The sequence below is a fragment of the Triplophysa dalaica genome, chromosome 19 (assembly GCF_015846415.1).
Source record: "Triplophysa dalaica isolate WHDGS20190420 chromosome 19, ASM1584641v1, whole genome shotgun sequence".
In the NCBI taxonomy this organism is placed as follows: domain Eukaryota; kingdom Metazoa; phylum Chordata; class Actinopteri; order Cypriniformes; family Nemacheilidae; genus Triplophysa; species Triplophysa dalaica.
In genome coordinates, this window is record NC_079560.1 from 1,076,530 (window position 1) to 1,096,249 (window position 19,720).

At 41.8% G+C, this 19,720-nt stretch overlaps 1 protein-coding gene across 3 annotated transcripts; it reads right to left on the reverse strand.

Moving 5' to 3' along the window:
* Positions 1-3,656: 3,656 nt before the first annotated feature.
* Positions 3,657-14,219, reverse strand: LOC130407827 (uncharacterized). Of its 3 annotated transcripts, XM_056731107.1 has the most exons (27): positions 13,960-14,219; positions 13,759-13,862; positions 12,849-13,223; positions 12,535-12,557; positions 11,789-11,965; positions 10,429-11,693; positions 10,175-10,314; positions 9,534-10,058; positions 9,246-9,445; positions 9,001-9,142; positions 8,198-8,841; positions 8,039-8,098; positions 7,544-7,615; positions 7,347-7,453; positions 7,053-7,172; positions 6,894-6,941; positions 6,708-6,785; positions 6,534-6,611; positions 6,219-6,316; positions 5,433-5,493; positions 5,290-5,340; positions 5,181-5,225; positions 5,009-5,073; positions 4,376-4,571; positions 4,086-4,289; positions 3,920-4,008; positions 3,657-3,820 (listed from the first exon to the last, which is right to left on the reverse strand). In XM_056731107.1, exons 11-27 carry the CDS (start codon positions 8,598-8,600, stop codon positions 3,751-3,753), a joined length of 1,845 nt encoding a protein of 614 aa, XP_056587085.1. In that variant the 5' UTR covers positions 8,601-8,841; positions 9,001-9,142; positions 9,246-9,445; positions 9,534-10,058; positions 10,175-10,314; positions 10,429-11,693; positions 11,789-11,965; positions 12,535-12,557; positions 12,849-13,223; positions 13,759-13,862; positions 13,960-14,219; the 3' UTR covers positions 3,657-3,750. The 3 variants fall into 3 exon arrangements, with proteins under 3 accessions (XP_056587085.1, XP_056587086.1, XP_056587083.1); XM_056731108.1 differs by having other exon boundaries at positions 7,347-7,450; positions 13,759-14,219; XM_056731105.1 differs by having other exon boundaries at positions 12,535-13,223; positions 13,759-14,219.
* Positions 14,220-19,720: the final 5,501 nt, after the last annotated feature.

A 19,720-nucleotide genomic window follows, 5' to 3' on the forward strand; every position in this document is an offset into this window, starting at 1 on the left:
TGGCATATTTGAGTCGCTGTATTTAGATAATATTAAGCATATCACATAGACGTCTGAAAGAATGTAAACTTCTTACGTCCCCATGTCTAAACAATATTCTACGGTTGAAATGTCTAGTCGACGGAACACACAGAGTTTGCAGATCTGGAGACAAAGTTTGACACAGACACCAGGTGCTTGTTCAATCAGAGTCCAATGTTTATTGTTTAGGACTAGACTAATATTTATAAGCTTGAATCAGGAGGCGTCATATAAAACCACCAAAACAGTGGAAAATCACCAGACTTTATGTTTAGTCTTATTCCTCCTGAACAATCAGATATGATTACAAAGTACGTATTCAATATTACAGTATCAAAACACTTGTCCCTAACATTAGGAACCTTGAGATGGAGAACAACAGATACTTATATCAACATATGACAACATAAGACATGATACAACTTTCAACGAGGTTAAACAACAAGACAGTAAGGCACATCTTATGTGAATAGAAGCTAGAACTAATAGGAATGAATATGAAGACTACATATGATATATGAATTTTGTATTAAACACAGATGCAATATTTGTAGAGGACAGGACGAATTCCAGATTCTCACAACGTCTCAACTTCTTGACTCGGGATTTTCTGTATACGTTAAAAAACCCTTTTCAGTTCCCCACTTAATTATAAATGACACCACACACTATGTTGAGTATCAAAACAGCTGTATTTGGCGTTGATTTTTCACGAATTCTCTGGAAAAAAGATAGCTCGCAAAAGTAATAACAAAATTTCAGTTTGCCTCAATATACTTTTTAAAATTAGACGGCAAGTTCTTGAAAGACATTAGCTAGTGGGGCTCGGGATCGCAGAGCTCGCAACTGATACTGTGGGTGCTTCTCAATATCCCTCCTCGTCTCCTCGTCTCCTCGCTCCTCTATCCTCCATCCTATGACCCGGAAACCGATCGAGCTCAGCCATATTGAAGGACATCTCAATTCTCTAATTGCACCGTGAGGAGTCGAGGATCGAGGAGGCTTCCTGAGGAGTCATGAGTGAGGATACACAGGTGTATCCTATGCAAAAGTTTTTTGTTGCCTAAACGTGTCGCACGTATAAATTCTCCTCCCACTTTACATCTGCTCCAAGTGCTAACCATGGCAGAACATTCAAACACACATAAATGTGAATATTAAGGATAAAGTTATTGCACTGTGTGTTCTTTTTTTGATAGTGCCTTTAATTTCAGCACAGTTTTAATTATTTTAATTATAATCATTATCATTATTGTTTACTCGTACAAAACACAATGTATGGGAAATCACTACAAAAAAAATCCATTAATAATAACTGGTAAAAAATAAGAAGAAATGTGGTATTTTGTGGAGGTTGAAACGGTTACAATGTAAATAATTATATCTTATGTTCAAGAATATATCCGATGTTCAAGCTAAATCCAGCGGTGTAGAGTCATCATTTTGAAGTGAAGCTAAAGAGCGAGGATATATCATTTCACTTGCTTCGATTCCTCCGTCCTTCCGTCCCTGAAGAGTTGGAGCTAAGACACGAGGAAAGGAAACGAGGACGCACAAATAAGACATGAGAAGCACCCTGTGTTTCCACCAGATTCATGCGAATGAGGCGGCACTGTCGCTACCCGATCCGTCCCGGAAACACGATTTGTTCCGCGCATGCGCGAAAGTGCGTCTACTTCCGGTAAATACCATTTTCACGACAGTCGACTCGATGCGTTCTAATTGGCGCCACTTCCTGTTATCTTAGATGTTTTACGACAGTCTGTTAGTGGCGATGTTGGAGAGTACAAAAATGGTTTACAGCGCTATGGATTCGTTTGTGTTTTATGAACGACTTCAGAAATTTCTCTTAAAAGGAGAGATTCCTGCCTGTCCTTCAGAGCGTCGTTAGGTTGAGTGAGTGGGTGGGTGGGGTTTGGGTTGTTGTTTAGAATAACCAAATGTGTAAATAAATGTAATAAATACATAAATAACTTTTTCTGTGTGTTTCTTAAATGCAGACATTTGTTAAAATATTAGAAAAGTAAGGTCAATGCCCTGTTCCTTAATCTGCAAGTTAAGTAAACGAATAGATGTTTGATTGTGTGACTGAGAGAGGCTGGGTGGGAGGTTGAGATTTAGTGAATGACTAAAGAAAATAAGGAACAAATGTAAAAATAAATTGGATGAATTCTGAAAATCCTGCTTGTCAAGGGCAACCAAGGATTTCAATAATCTAATTAGGTTATCAATTTGTGCCACATATTAACCTTGACATATTTTGCCAAAAAAAGGTTTTAAGAGAATCACTAATAACCATATTCATTTTAAGTTTTATAGTTTTTCTATAAATAAAGAAGTATTTTTATATATAAAAATCAGTTTTTCACTCCTGACATATAATATTTTGTCATATTGTATTTTCTTGGAATCAAAAAATATAATAAAAAGAAACATAAAGATTATTAGAGAAAAACTACTTTTCACTCTTTACAGGATTCCTTGTGTTTCCCTCCGTACGTTTCACCAAACCATTATCATTTGTAATATGTTTGATGTCTTTTGATGTTAATTGCTCTTTTTTATACAGAGTTTATTAAAAAAATATTTCCGGTATGGACAAACAACTTTTTTATTAAAACTGCCGTAAATTGTTTCGAACAGAAGTAGACGGAGTTTCACGCATGCGCGGAACAAATCGTGTTTGCCGTAAATTATTTCGGCCGGAAGTAGACGCACTTTCGCGCATGCGCGGAACAAATCGTGTTTCCGGGACGGATCGGGTAGCGACAGGTACGAATTGTGTGTTTCGGGCGTTTGACGTTGTTAAATCTGCTTGCTCTAGTAGTGACGTGATTATGACGTAACGAGCGGAGGAATCTGAAACAACAATGGAGGACAACATCATCGTCGCTGTATGTAGGTATGATGACATCGTAACCACTCGCGGCGAACATTCTGACTCAAAAATGTGTTCCAAACCGCGCGGTACTAAAATGTGTATGTCATTCAATATCTTCTCCTGGCCGCCTGGTGGGAGTATGTTTTTCCTGAATACGACGATAACTACATCGAGTGCAAGCCACTGAAGCGTTGGACACTTCGGGATTTCAGCCCTAATGTGATTTCAGGTCTCCGCTATATGGGGAGTCTGCAGACCTGGAGCATGCAGTTTTACGCCGCCAGACAGTTTTACGCCCCTGTGTTCCTTATTTCTCCTGTAGGGGGAGTTGACTGACAAAATAAAATATGAATCAAACTGCTAACCAAATATCTTTAGTTACCATTATTTTTTGTTGACATTGTAACGATATGCAGAACAGTTTAAAATATTTGTAGATATCTACTAATGGTCTTAATACATAGCCTACAAAGTATGCAAAGTGTTTTAGTGAATTGAAAAATTAATGATACACACAGTTGGATCAGATATAGAGTACAAAAATAATATATAATATAATGTGGCCTAGTTATATACAAATATATATATATGAGACTTGAGTGTTTGTTGTGAATGTATAGGCATGTTATAAAGTTACATTCAAATACTAACCACATTTAGCTCATCAGACATTAAGTCTAATCATATAAACCATGTCGCCATCAATACAAAAAATTATATGTGTGTACTGCATACTATTTTATGAAGAACAGCACAATTCACCGCTTCATGAAAGAAAGAAAGACAAGTTTTTTGTGAACAAAATTTATTGATACCATGATCAAAAACTATCCTAGGATGTCTCTAGATTACGATTCCCATGGGTTGCCACTCTTCTTTAAAAAATGTCCAATCCTCCTGTCAAACTGCTCCCGCTCACTGATAAATGAACATTTACAGTTGTAGACAAAATTGTTATTGGAAATAATGGCAGGAGGTCATGCTTAACTATTTCTCCTTTATAGCATCATAACATACCTTATGTCAATGACAGGCCCTCGTAAAAATTTGTTCTCAGCCTCCAGCATGGTGACATTTTCCAAAGCAGCAAGAGCATAGATGATGGACTACCAAAGAAAGAGTTAAGATGGATCACACCCCAAACAAGTTAGGGTTAGGGTTGGCAAGCTAACATAGGACCCACCTCTGGAAAAAGGACATCCATAACAAACTTGACTGTGTCACTGTGAGTGTGTGTGGGTCTCCTGTCTAGAACTGAAGTGAGGTGAATGTAGACGTCATCTATTTGGTCCTGATCTTCAAGGTATACAGGTACAAGCATGGTCTTGGCAGAAGGATTGGAAAACATTTCAAGCCACTTTGACTTCTTTTGGCCATTTATGATGGACTGTGTAGAGAAAATTGAGAATGTCATTGTCTCTGTAAATCATTTATGTTGAGTAAATATGTTAAATGCATTCGTGAACCATGTACCTGAATGTGGTTATCTGTTCCTCTTGTTGCTACAATGAAGTCCACCAACGGTTGGTTGCATGACTTACGGTTCCTTTCAACAACATGTTGTGGCAGGTCATAAGTTAGACCTGGAAAATCCCGGTAAAGAGGTTGTAATGTCCCTTCAGTCAGGCACCTTGCATCCTCGTTCCAGTGGGCAAACCTTTTCCCATACCTAAAAAAATCAGATTTTTACTCCAGTACTCCATTCCATTTACATCCATTGATTTTAGATCAGGCTTATGATATATTCCATCCCTTAACCCTGCCCAAACATCTAAACCTAATAATCACACAAACCTTTCTGCATTTTAATGTTTTCAATAAATATAATTTTGTATGACTCATCGGGACTTTCAAATTGTCCCCAAAAGATCAAAATCTACTGATATGGGACATGTGGTCATCTCACAGTAATGACACACACACACAAACACAAGCACACTCTTGTAACACCTTTAGCGTCTTGTGTAAGGCATCCTGCACCATTCGAGCTTTTGTGGAGCTTTTTTTTTTTTTTAATACCTCAGTTTGGTCAGTTATTTCTATTGGCAAGGAATTTCTATTGAAAATGAAATACAAGACTAATAGAACAGAAAATAGTACACGCACCCCTCTGTCTCAAACCGCTCAATGAGACGTAGACACCACCACTCTCTGATTACAGGCATGTCAAGCTAAAAGAATGTGAAATATGACTGGATTAGTATTTGTGTCTCCATTGTTAATATTCAATGACAAGCAATAAAGTATGACTTTTTAGCAATGAAATACAAAATCTCACCTGAGTGAAACTAAATCGAGTGTTCAGCACAGTGTAGAGGGCATACTGAAAAAGAGTAAAAATTTATTTTCCCAAAAAAAGTGATAAAAACTTTATTAATATAACTTACCATGAGCATAAAAATCCCACAATCATGGATGTTGCTCTGTTGAGGAAAGGCCTAGGATACAAATATAACAATTTGAAAACAGAAATAAGAATTTATTTACGGAGCTGAAACAAATGAACAGTAGTATTGTAGTTGTGTGTCACCCCAATATCCAATCCTGTGACTTCTGTCCACTGTCCAGGATCGAGACGATGTGCAATACTCCTAAGATTTGGGTAAAGCACACAAATTAACATAAAAAGCCATCGGGGGCTTATGTAATAGTATGATACAGTAGTCAACATTTGAATGAAAAAAGTGAATAAAAGTTGTCCGAAAACAAGAACGTTCTAGTCTTCGGAAAACTTTGATTCACTTTTTTCATCCAAATGTTGACTACTGTATATGGCCATAAATTAAACAATTTTTCCTCTCACATAAATTTTAGCCGACGCTCTCCCAAAGAACCTCATTCACAGAGGCATGATTTTGCTTTGTTGGTTTAATATTTCAAGACCAAACTTAAAATTATCAAACAAGTTGTCATATTCACATTATGCTCATTGCTATGAAAAGCAGACTGTTAATATGACAAGCACCAACTCATAATTGATTCAAAATACTGTAACAATGCAATGTTATGCAATGATGCATGTCTATATTATGCGATAGGAACATGGCAACTGTATCTCATATAACTTTATAATCTCATAACTTGAAGGTGGGGTGTCCGATTTATCTAAGCCGTTGTTGAAGTTAAAATCACCAAAACAGACACACTATACCCCAATCTTTCGAGTAATGTCCGTCCTGTGAACTGAGTTGGTCCAGACCAGTGTAATTCGGAAAATCGGACAACCCGCCATTAACAATCTGAACACTGGAACAATGCAACCGCATGACAACATTATATGCCATAGGAACAGGGCAAATATTCCTTAGCTGTGAACCTAAAGATGTCTCTGTACTGGTCATCTCCAAAACCAGACTCATGATTGCTATACAGGGAGTCTAGTAGGAGGATCTCTCTTAACAGTGGCTTCAGGACCTATAGGGATGCATTATCAATGGTTATGGCAAAAGAGTGTTATACAAACCATTTCATAATTGCATTATGACTTTGCGTTATGAAACTGGGGTAAGAACACCCTCTGTAAATCCAGCGTAAAAGAACATTCCCACCAACCCACAGAGTAGATAAACCTGAATAAAACTTGATACAGATAAAATATTATTCAGCTAGACCATGACTTGAAAAATCTTACACATAAAACATAATGGTCTGGTCCGGCAGCTTGTGTCCATGCAGGAAACACAAGGGCATCCTTCATGTCAGCATCACTCTTAAAAAACACACAACATCAATACAGAACATGTTATATTACTTCAGACTTACGGTCTCTGTGTCAAGTAGTATGATTTTTGCATTCGATACTCACAGGTAAGTACGCTAGGGGATCTTTATCAGTTTTCCATGTTGGAACAAGATACAGGTCGGCAATGTATATGTCTTTGCCCTGTGAGAGCAAAAGTAAAAATTAAGCTCATAGTTTGTTTATATTAATCGTATATGAAAAAGACACTATAAAAGTGCCATAAAGATTTCACTAGAAAAAGATTTATACATGTGCTCGAGCATCTTCATAGATGATTTTCATGCAGGCATTTCCAATCTGTTGAAAATATGAAAAATATACATAAACAAATAAAACCAAAAGCATACATTGCACCCAATGTTTTAATTTTTGCTTCATTAAAACTATACAAATGCAAATTTTACTAACATCTGACTCCATGTCCCGTCTCAAACCTAAAGTCCAAAAATCTGCTCTTGTGAGGCATGTCGCTCCCTCCTTCACAATGACCTCATCAGCCAGCCGCCTCGTGTCAAGTATGTATCTGAGCTGCAAAGGTCAAAAGATAGCAAGGCATTAACAGAAATGCTTTGTAAATTGTTAAGAAAGGCAACGTGACCTGATAAAAGGACGTTTCCGTTTTTGTACAAGTTGTAGATGTTAAATAAAACAGGCTATTATGGACAGTATTTTAAAATTGTTAGTGAAGACATGAACATCTACCAATTTGTCTTGTAGAGGATTATGAGGCTTCTTCCAAGGTTGGGTTGAATTTTCATCTGCATCCTCTAAAATCATAAAATCTTGCATGATCCCTTCTGCAGAGGCTACTAAGGGAATAAAATGAAACAAACTCTGTCACTCATAATGAACTGCAATGGAAAATGTTTGGTTAGTTAGTGCAAAGGCATTATCCATACCTATTCCTGTTAAAGGGGGAACAGACTCTGGTAAAGGTGGCACATCTACTGTTGCCTCTGAGCCAGAAATATCTGTAAGTCATGCAAAACTAGATCAAGTATAATACACATGCAATATAAATACGATACGATAATGAAAAAGCAGAAGTCAAAAATTAATATGGCTAGGGTTAACAAGGTTGATATTAGAAAAGAATGGGGGGCACATGCAAATAAGGAAATGTTACAATTTACTTTTGTCTCGAGCATCTTAACAATGTCTTTAGGACTTTTCTGGGCTTTGACAGGAACTATTACCAATATGTCCATGAGGAGAACTGAAAACTCACAGAAGTCATCGAAAATATCTTTATTTGTGTTCCGAAGACACCGGGAGGTCTCAAAACATGTAGAACATCATGTGTGTGAGTAAAAAAATACCTTTTTTTATGTTGGGGAGAACTAACCCTTTAATAGTGACAGACTAATTGCCAAAAAAGCGGTTTGATCACTTACTGGTCAATTGGTCTTCTGAAACATGAGGCTGAGTGGAGGTCTCTGACATATCTAAAGTAGCTTGATTGCATAAACACAAAGTATTGATACATGACAATATCGGTACAAGTTATGTTTATAACCGATACTAAAGTCGTATGGAAGTCATCCAAACATTACCAATAACAGCCTGGTGATTGATGTTCAGCACAACTTCTGTCCCAAAGACTCTCTTGAAGGCCTCTAGTCTTTTCAAATTCTTCTGACTGTCGTGGTGGTGGATGATACTTCTCATGAGGAAGATGTGTGTTGATGGAAGGGTCATATTCAGAAAGTAGTTGTTTTTCTTTAATTTGCTAAAAAACTGCTCCACAACCTGGCTGTTTACTTTACCAGCAAGTTGGGCTACAAGACCAATCTTGCGGCGAGCATCTCGTTGATCTTTCGAATTGTCTTCATGAAATTTGTCATTGAGGACATAGTGCTCTGCAGAGCCTGTAATTGGATGGCCGTGGCTGTCGGGGACTTGTTTTTTTATATTAAGCCATGGTAGGGAGATCTTGAACTTTCCCTCCTTTGCCATCTTTATGTTGCTGTCTGTGGGGTCAGCTAGACGACCTTCGTGTGGTGTGAAGGTTAGCACCTCTGGGGAGCGAAGATTGGTGTGTGTGTGGCCAGTCCACGTGCAAAATCATAGATTACAACATTTGGTATGTGCTTCCATGAGAGGAGGATATCTGCAAAGTCTCTCGGACTCTCTGCACGTAAACAGCATTTTATAGTGTACACAATGCCACAAGGGCACATTACCACACCCCATCCTCCTGAAACAAAGATTATTATTATTAATAATAATTATGTTATTAAATCTATTTCAGGTATAATATTCTATTATTAAATCAATGTCAGCCAGCAGTTACAGAAGTTTAACACCCCAAATGTGGCAGTCACAAACATTCAAAACACAACTGTTTGTTTCTCACCAGAGGCACCCCAAATCTTTTCAAACACTTTGTCATAAGTCTGTCTCGTTTTCATTTCCAATGAAAGTCTACCAAGGAGGTCTGTTTTTGAGCCAATGGAATCAATGCCACATTCCTTGCACAGCTTTCTTATCACTGATACCTAAAAATCAAAATACAGTGGCAACAAAAATAATCTTACAATACTACCTGACAAAGATAAACCTGGCGATAGTTGTAGAAATGAGAAATAAAATGTACTTTACCTTTTTCGTGTAAAGCTCATTTTTAAGTCTATCTTCAGAAACAGTTATATCACAAATCTCAGCTTCTTTGGGTTGGTGGATTTTCTCAAACTCTGTGTTGAGATACTGATTTGACTTGCGTGTATGTCTTCCAATCCATGGTGCCCCGAATTGGTAATTGGGGTGAACAGTGAAGGGGTTGCCGCTCTGTCCTTAACAACCTGAAAAAAAATGTTAACAGCAAACAGCTTTACACATGTCAATAGGAGCCATATAAAAGAAGAGACTTAGTTTTTACAAAGCCACGACCAATCATTTGCAGGGCTGGTGTCTCCCAGAAGTCTTCCATATCCACGTAGCCGTTATAATTCTTTGGCGGTGGTTTGATGTCACTCACTAATAACAAAGAAAGCCAAAATATTATAAATATTATCTACAATTAAAGCCTGCTGTGGAAACACATGCACATCCTGTGTCAAATGACCTGAAAGCATTATTTGCCCGAAGCACAGAAAATCTATTTGGTCCATGGTAGCACACTTACCTTCAATCTGTTTTATTGTGCAGCACATTGGTCAACCTCCGTTGAGTTAAATAGCGCTGTATAAATACATTTGACATTGACTTACATGACATGTTGAATGCTCCTTTTCTGTGGAGATCCATGATTACAACGGATGGATGATCCCCACATGTCACACAAGTGTATTCATACCCGTGTTTTGTGAGTGCCTCAAAATGGAGATAGGCGTGGGGCACTGTTTTAGCTGGAGGAAACTTTTCCCTCAAGGTGAGCTCCAGACACTCAACCACTCTTCCAACAGCAGTGTGGACCTATGATTTAAGAAAAGACAATCAATGATAATTGCTATGCACTTATTGAAAAACTTTACCAGGCACTACTGTGTTTTTCAAGTAAGGTAACGGTACATTTTTTTGGATAACCTGACCTGTAGCATGTTTCTAATATGCAGGCAAAAGGGGAGGTCAAGGATTACACTGTCATTAAAATTGTGCAGACCATCTTTCCACTCCTGATACCTGTAGTGGATTCCACATTGGTGGCAACATTTCGAGTAGGTAGAAACATCTGAAAAATACAATGTTATACAATTTGTGATGCAATATCCTTTAGTACATATTCAGAACTAGTGCTATTTTATAAATCCTTAGAATTACAGACATAAATCACATAAATACTTACCATTGATAATTCTTGTATTTGTAAAAATTTTGGCTTTTGATGTTATGAGCAGAGGGTCTGATAAGGGTACATTTCCAGCACATCTATGGCAGAACATCTCATCAGGAATGAGGCTGGTTGGGTATGTGCTTGAAAATGAAGGCAGACCCAGGTGCTCAGGAATAATAGCAGGAATAGTCTTCTTGTTCAAGGTGTAGCGAATCATAGATTCCAGTTCTTTTGGTGGAGGGTACAGTAGACCTGCATCATCAACATGTTCATTAATTGGACTGGCATGATCTGTGCTTTGAACGGTCCTGAATAGCTGACGCTCAGTCTGGAAAAGGTGCCATTTCGCAATGTATTTATGGAGGCAGGATCTTCTTGACCTGGCACAAGGGCAATGCCAGGATTTCTGCTTCACATTGTATGTGACCATTATTCTTCCATATTGGGCATAATATGATGCATGTGGCTCATAGACAGAAATGCACCTCTTGGAAGATGGCCTTGTAACCCTTGTTGCTACAGACAAGGGTTTGTTGTCTTGGGTGGCCACTATTTGTCTTTGTAGGCAGTCTGTCTTTCTTTCATTTCCGATCCATTTTAACCCAACCATATCTGTCAGGGTACTTTCAGACAGAGTAAGAGCATCAGCATAGGATCCACAGTAGTCTAGTGACCTGAGGTGATAGCATCTGTATTGGGTTAGTCCACTTCTCCTAGCTAAGTCGATGTCCACTTGACAGGTTGGCAACTCGCATCTGACATTCTGCTCTGCTCCCCAGACTTTGTAAACAACATGGACCGGAACACTTGTAGAAAGAAAATGTTTCTGGACTGCATAGACACCATTAGCTTTGTCTATGCAGTCAGTATAAAGGTGATGAGTTGCTGTAATGTCGTCTCTACAGTTTGTGTGTTTTCTCTCCATATGTTTTCTTAAAAAAATTTTTGAATGGTAATGTGGCAATGAGGGCATTTTTTCCTAACAACCATCCTGTTACGTAGTTGTGGTCTACTGATGAGTGGCACAGCGCCAGGCATGTTGTTGGGTGTAGCAGTGGTCAGAGGTGGCACACCATGAATTGTATGTGAAGTGGCAGTCAAAAGTGGTACATCATAAATGGTGGATGAAACAGTGCTGGTCAATGCTCCATTGCTGATCTTACATCTGGTAAGGTGGTCCACAAAGTGGACACCTCGGAATACAATTAAAGAACAATATACACAATGGTAATGTAATCTTGTCTGACATCCTAGACCACATCGGTGTATTGTATAATCTGAAAAAAAGAAAATCAATCAAAATTTACATTTTAACTTCATGTATTTAACATCAGCATTCCATTATTATAAAAACAATTCACAAATATGTTACCGTCATGGACAACTGCCCTTGAAAAGTGAAGCTGAAGATGAGTCTGTACTTTATATTTCTTTGAGGGTTTGTAAAAAGAAATACTGCAGAATGGACAGTGATACAGTGAACAGCAAGAGGTGCATTTGCTGACTGTTGGTACTTCGCAACCTCTCTGTGTTGATGGAATTTCTTTACCTGAAGAGAGAATACAATTTACGTTAGATAGAAAGAGAAAATTGGCATTTATAATTCATACAAGTTCAGAGAGATTTATTTTTCTAAAACTTTTTTAAATAACAAGACAGTACAACTGCATGATCATTTAATATTATTTAATTATTTCCAAGTATTATTACAAACGAGATCAATGATATCACAACATAATCCTAATTAGTCAGCCAACAACTACTATTAAGAAAACAAGATACAGGATTAATTGTGCACTAACAATCACAATCGTGATAAAACCCACATAAGGTGCACATACATTATAATCCAGATCATTAAGTTAAAATATTCAATGGAAAATATCAAAGAGGTATATTGTATGTACGATAGATAATTGGATCATCTCTTTAACAACTCAAATCAAGGTCCATATGGGACTTATGTTTTCAATTTCAGTTTGAACATGTTTGTGGTTGTTGGTGCTCAATTATTGATTTTTTTTACAAAAAACTTGAGTATGTGTGCAGCTAAACTGAAATAGTTTATATATAATATAGAATGCAATGCAAGTTAACAGGGCCAGAAGAATATCTTACCAGGACAGGCCATCTCGCACTGACTACGGAGACAAAATGAGAATAAATTATAAAGAAAATAAATATGAAAATGAGTAAGAGATATCGAGTTGGCATACACGTGGTTAGCTAAGGCTTATCCAGACACAACATTGACCTGGTCGCCAATAAGTATTAACTGTATTGTCTTTGAGTTTAAATTACACTCACCAATATCTATATTATATATATATATGTTAATATGTTTAAATTAGTTCATAACAATATCAATTAATCGTAAAAAAACGATGCATGTTGGACCATTTCTTAGTAAGAAAAACGATTATTTACCATACCTCTAACTCGCGATAGACGATGAAGTTATCTGTTAGGTCTGTTCTGGTGGTTCATAATGAACAGCGAACCCCTAGTGGAGAAATGAGGAACAACAGGTTCCTAAAACTGCATGGGGCGCAAAACTGCATGCTCCAGGTCTGCAGACTCCCCCTTCTCGGTCACCGCGGGTTTCAGAAAATTTGCGTTGCGTCCAACCGGTCGGTGGGCTTCATCTAAGCTCTGGACACTAATGAAATGTAGGTGGAATAGGTTTTATCTTGTTACTTACGAAATTTCATCGAAATCCATCGAGGAGAAAGTATTTAACTAAATCGCGGAAATTGTGAAGTCACATTTGTGGCGGGTAGATTATAGAATGTACTGCAGGCGCCGTTCTGAAAAAAAAAACATCGTCTGTATTCAAATCATTCGGTGTTTTTCTAGAAATTATTACTGATGCTATGAATATATGTTCTATGAATATGAATTAACAATTAATTTTGATGTGTATTGTTTTTTTCTCTTGTATTCTCAAAATAAATGTTTATGAATATGAAGGAACGCTTGTTAATTTTATTTGTTTTGAGTGAGGTACCATGGGTCTGAAGCCCATTCCAGATAAAACAGTATATTTTCATAATTACATTTTAAAGAACTAACAAAATTCTACATTCGATTCAAATTTCGTGCAAATATCTTATAAAATAAGGAAGTTACAAGCAAAAAGGTGTGAATTATAAGCATTTTCGGTCACACGACTTCTATTGTAGTTAATGTTAACTATTTGACCATATTCCTCGGTATTATAAATATCATAACTTTCGCAATCCTCAACTGATTTTCACAATTCAGGTGTCGTCGGAAAGGGAATTTTGAGTTTTTTGAATCCATTCTGAGTTTAGGGGCTGTTTGAACATTTTGTCATCATACCTACGGTATGTGGATACCCGGAGCTTTATGATGCATCTTCTTTTATCAAAAGAGGAATAAAAAGGACGTTGCTTGGATGAAAGTGAGCGAGAAGGTCAGACAATCTGGTAATTTGAAAAATAGCTTTTTAGTCAATTGCAATACATTCTTTACAGAAACTGTGACTACAGGACAACACAACAGGATCTTTAAAAATCTCACAGCACACAGGACAAGATAAATCCTCCTCAGAAAAACTTTTAGACGTCATTCTCTCTGAGTGAAATGTCACAATCCTTCTTCAGTTTCACTTTCAGTTCAGTGAGGTAATAATCCAGTTTGAACTCTCAGTGTTCAGTTGTGAATAAAAATATCTTCACATCCACAGCAAGGACTTCAGAATCTGTGCATTAAACTTATTTCATTTCATTTTCAACATTATCATCAAATGATCGACTGTTCTTATTCAACTGAGTAACAGGTTTGTGACGATCTCAGTTTCCTGATTCTCTGTGTAAATGGGAGGAGTTTATTCACAGACACGCCCCTGATTCTAACCAATGAGATTTATTGTGTTCAACTGAAATGACTTTAGATTGACTTTCATGCTTAAATTAGACTACATGAATTTACTAGAGAAGAAATTTGTAATACCATTAACTTTTATGAATATTTTTTTTATATTGTCAATCAATCACGGATGTTAATTAAAGACTTTTTAATTATGGTAAAAAATATAAAGTACCACGAAAGAAACTGACTTTAAACATACAATTGTGTTGTAACAAAATGAAAGATTCATAGATTCAAAATCATCTGTATGTTAGAAACTGGAAAAGAGGCTTTAAATAAAATCATGTCACATTGTCATTTGCTGCATAAAAACAAACAATTCTTCTTAAAAATTAATAAAAATACAATCTGTAGCCTAATATTGATGATACATATTCACAGTTCCCATTCTGTCGGTCTCTCGACGTTCTTTCAAGAACGACAGATGGGGTTCGCCCTTGAGAACCAATCAACTCTGACTACTATAAAAAAGGCCAATGAAATTTGGCGAATGAAATTTGCATGCCGGTCTCCGCCCACGGATGTCCGGTATAAAAGGAAGCCGGAGTGCAGCATTTATTTACCTTTTGTTCTTCAGAGTCTTCGCTCATGACCACGAACAAAACGAATTCAATGAATTCTTCTTCTTCTACATTGCCGGATCTACGACCTAAAGCAGCGGATCGTCCCTACCTGCAGCGACCTTCCCCTGGGCGTCTCGGCGGTGGTCCGTTTCAGGACTGAGCATTCTCCAGCGCGGCGTTGCCCGCTGTTCTCTTGGGTGCAGCACCCTCATCGAGGAGGGGGATGGACACGATCGCAGCGTTAGGTGTCTTGGCGTCCAGCACGCTGAAGCAGCGTTCGTTGACACATCTGCCCGCACATTCAGAAGTTGCGGTCACGGGTGGCTGTCTTCCTACGGGAACCAGCCACCATTTCGTCTGCTACCTGGGCTGTGTCATTGGTGGCTACGGCCCCAAAGTCCACAACTTCGGTGGCTACGGCCTCGAAGTCCGCCTGTATTAGCTGCTTTAGTGATGTGGGGACCTCTGCGAATGTAAACCCGCCAGCCAAGTGCTCACGGGCCGATCGCACCCCGCTTCGCTCTTCTGAACGTCCGGATCCGCAGGCACGCACTCGGAAACGATGCGTGACGTAGATGAGATGTCGCCCGCAGATCCATAGGGAGACTGGCATCCGACTCTGACGAATCTGAGCTCAACCCCCAGCGGTCGAGCTCAGGAGAAAGCAGAGATGATGTCAACCGTGCTAATCCGGGGACACGTGGTTCCTGAGGGTCGGAGCGCGGTGCAAACCGCGCCCACCCCGAGTGCCATTTTTTTCTCTCAGAGGTGCAGGAGGAGCTGTGTAAAACTTTGAGTACTCCGTTCACGGCCTGCTACGGAGAAACCAGCTCCGGCTCCCTTACTTCCCTCGTTGGTGGGGCAGCCAAAGGCTACGTCGAGATCCCCCGGGTGGAACATGCGCCTGCGGTGCACCTGTGCCGCAGACGGCTACCACCTAGGGAAATTGGCCACGCATACTGTCCAAAGCGTGTAGGACTTCGGCATCACTGGTTTCGAAACCTTGCACTGCCGCGTGCCAGGCTGCCCCCTCTCTCTACGCCATGGCCATCCAGGTCCGCCAGGCCAGGGCTTTGAGAGATTTCCACCATAGTGGTCCAGGAGAGACACCCCCGGCTGAACCTTGCGCAGATGAATGACACCGAGAAAGTCCGCTTTCTTGATGCATCCGTCTCGCAGGGTGGGTTATTGGTAACACCGTCGAGGACTGCGCACGGCAGTTTTTGACGGTGAAGAAGCCGACAGTGGCGATTAGCCACATTTTACCGCGCTGCGACTCGGCCACCCAGAGGCCTCCAAGATCTCGCGTGATGTCTGCTTTCCAGTAGCCCAGGAACCCTTCACCTTCGGCTACGGTTCCTGTGCCCCCAAAGGCGGCACCCCTGAAGCGGAAGTCGAGGGGGAAACCTTCACCCCGTCAGCAACCTTCTCGCGAGAAGTGACACTGATGGGAAGAGCCAAGGGAGAACAACATCGGGCAACACCTTCACAGCTACGGCTCTGATCGGTCGGTACGGGACGGCTCCTGCCTCGACACCAAACCCGGACCCTTTTCAGGGCCTGGCGCCCACTTACTCACAGAGTTTTTCGGTTCTCCCCGTACTTATAGCCGATCGCACACTCCACTGGACTGTGCCCGGCAAGGCGTAAGGTTGTACACACTCGACAGCTACCACCACTCTCAAACCGACAGTGCGTGCAGCTGTCCCGTCAGGCAGGCAAAAAGGCAGAGCCAACCTTCCATCCGGGGACCCCAGGACATATGGTTAGCTCCGCCAGCCGACGAACCATCCCCCGTGTCACAGTCCCTGGGAGCTTGAGAGCTGCCCACACTGTCTCGGTGGCTAATGAGGGCGGTTCGTCTTGGTTACTCGATCCAGTTCGCCAGAGACTCTCCCAAGTTTCGGGGCATCCTCTCTCCCTCTTTCAAAGGCAGGGACGCCTCCGTACTTCGGGTAGAGTTCACCACCCTTCTGGCGAAACAGACATAGAGTTCGTCCAAAAACCAAGACGTTCAGTGGGTTATGACCCACACTTCATCGTTCCAAAGAAAGACGGCGGGTTGCGCCCCATAAGTCTGCGTACCCTGAACAAAGCACCTTCACAAACTGCCGTTGAGGATGCTCACGCAGAGGCGCGTCCTGACATCTATCAGGTGTCAGGATTGGTTCGTGGCAATCGACCTGAAGAGCGCTTACTTTCATGTCTCCATTCCCCTCGCACCGGCTATGGTTCGAGGGGCGGGCATATCAGTACAGAGTCCTCCCATTCAGTCTGTCCCTGTCTCCACGGGTCTTCACGAAGATTGTGGAAGCCACCCTTTCTACCTGAGGGGAGGAAGGGAAGGTGTGCGGGTACTAAACTATCTCAATGACTGGCCTATCTTGGCACACTCGCGAGATCTGTTATGTACACAAAGGGACCTGGTGCTCCGGCACCTAGATCGATTGGGACTCCAGGTCAACCGAGAGAAGAGCAAGCTCTCCCCAGTGCAGGGCATACTCCTTCTCGGTATGGAACTCAACTCTGTCACCATGTCGGCGCAACTGTCCGCAGTACACGCCTAGCCGATGTTGAACTGCCTGGAACATTACATGAGACCGCTCCGACACTGGCTTCAGAGTCGAGTTCCGAGGAGAGCGTGGCACACCGGCAGCAGGCGCATGGTGATGACGCCCTGCTGCTGACGCACCATAACCCCTGGTCTTCCATGACTTTTCAACAGACTAAGGTCCCTCTCAGCAGTTCACGAGGCAAGTCGTGGTGACGACGGACGTCTCCCTGCAGGGGTGCGGTGCAGTGTGTAACGGGCACGCAGGCGGGGCGTTGGACGAAACCCCGCCTGCTCTGGCATATCAATTGCCAAGAGTTGTGGGCTGTACTACTTGCACTGAGCAGGCTGCGGCCTCTCGTGCGGGACAAGCACGTGCTGGTCCGAGGAAAGCACTACAGCTGTAGCGTACATCAGATCGTCAGGGTGGCGTTCCCTCACAGCAGCTAACACAACTTGCTCGACGCCTTCTCCAGTGGAGTCAACAGGCCTGCGGGCCACACACACCCCGGGCAAACTGGACAAGACAGCCGACGTGCTCTCTCGTCAGTTTACTCCTTGTGGAGAGTTGCGACTCCACTTCCGCGCAGTCCAGCTCATTTGGATGCTGTTCAGGTAGGCCCAGGTAAAACCTGTTCGCCTCCCGCAACACCACCAATTGTCCGCTTTGGTATTCCCTGTCCGAGGCCCCCTCGGCACAGATGTCCTTGTGCACAGCTGACTGCGGGATGGGCGGGAGCACACCTCCCCCCCCAGGAGCTTCCTTGCACAGACACTGTGGCACCAAGTGTGATGGGTTACAGCGCATTGGTCTAACCGCACTTGGCTTCAGAGTTAATGCTCTGGACAGCGACTCCCCATGAACCATTCCCCTGACAGAGGACCTGCTCTCTCAGGTGAAGGACACGTTCTAGCATCCCAGATCAGACCTCTGGAACACCCATATCTAGTCTCTAGACGGGACGAGAATACCCTGAGTTGGCTACTCCCCCTGTATGGCGGAGACCATCACCCAGGCTAGGGCCCCATCTACTAGGCGGTTACGACGACATTCCGATCTAAGAATCTCCCATGCCCATTAGCAGTGAGGGCTCACTCCGCATGGAGTATAGCTACCTCCTCGGCAGTAGCACCTCTCTAGCAGACATCTGTAGAGCTGCGGCGTTGGGCTACGCCAATACACCTTCGCAACGGTTAACAACCTTCGCGTAAACCCGGTGTCAGCCCACGTCCTGCGTGGCGACATGTAGGACTGGCATCCGGGGCGGGGGATGCCTGCGAAAGCACCTTTCCACCCTCCAGTAGGCTGGGTCAGTGTGCTAACTACCTCTCTTCTTACCCAGACACTGGTTAAGAACAGGCATTCCATCCATCACTAAGCAAGCACCCCCTAAGGGCTGGCTAGGCAGAGCAGCCTTCCCCCTTAGGCCGGCATACCATATGAGCTATCAAAGACAGCCCTAACCGGACCTAGTGCTACCGTCTGATGTATCCTCATGAGAATGGTTCCCACTTCTGGAAACCCATGAGCTTCCCCAGGTGGACCTCCATCTCGCAGTTAACTGCCCAGTCCGCATGTTCCATGCGTTCTCCTCCAAGGACGAGACCATACCTATATCCACCATATTCCTCCCCACTGGTAGGAGGTGGCCTCTGCAGTGCATCCCTGATTAAGGAAGTTGCGCTTACCCGGTATAAACCCGAGCCGGACGGCCTCTCGCAGGTAGAAAGGATACCGGTCAGGGCTGTACCCATCTTTCCCCAAGAAAGCTTTGGAACCACCCGACCACCACATTGGAAGGTTACAATTTCGCGAAAGCATCGAGCTGACACGCCCAGGCCTGTTACCGTCGCTTTGCTGAGATTGTGATGCGATATAGCGTTTTGGCGTTTTCCATAGGCAACCCCATCTGTCGTTCTCGACACAACGTCGAGAGACCGACAGAAAGGGAACGTCTTGGTTACGTATGTAACCTCAGTTCCCTGATGGAGGGAACGAGACGTTGTGTCCCTTATGTCACAAACACGTATTGTATTCTGCTGCAGTCTTGAGAGAATCTCAGGCTCTTCAGAACAAGAGGTAAATGAATGCTGCACGCCGGCTTCCTTTTATACCCGACATCCAGGGCCGGAGACCGGCATGCAAATTTCATTCGGCCAAATTTCATTGGCCTTTTTTATAGTAGTCAGAGTTGATTGGTTCTCAAGGGCGAGAAGGTTCTTGTTTCAATCCAGATGAGTTCATGACGATTATTACACACAAAATGTGATCTTTTACTGAAATCTGTTATGTTTG

Coding starts and splice junctions, on each gene's coding strand:
- LOC130407827 (XM_056731107.1), bottom strand. CDS start 8,600: ATGGCAAAGGAGGGAAAGTTCAAGATCTCCCTACCATGGCTTAATATA. Junction 7,454..7,543: donor TCCCCCTTTAACAGGAATAG/GTATGGATAATG, acceptor TTATTCCCTTAG/TAGCCTCTGCAGAAGGGATC. Junction 6,942..7,052: donor GACGGGACATGGAGTCAGAT/GTTAGTAAAATT, acceptor TATTTTCAACAG/ATTGGAAATGCCTGCATGAA.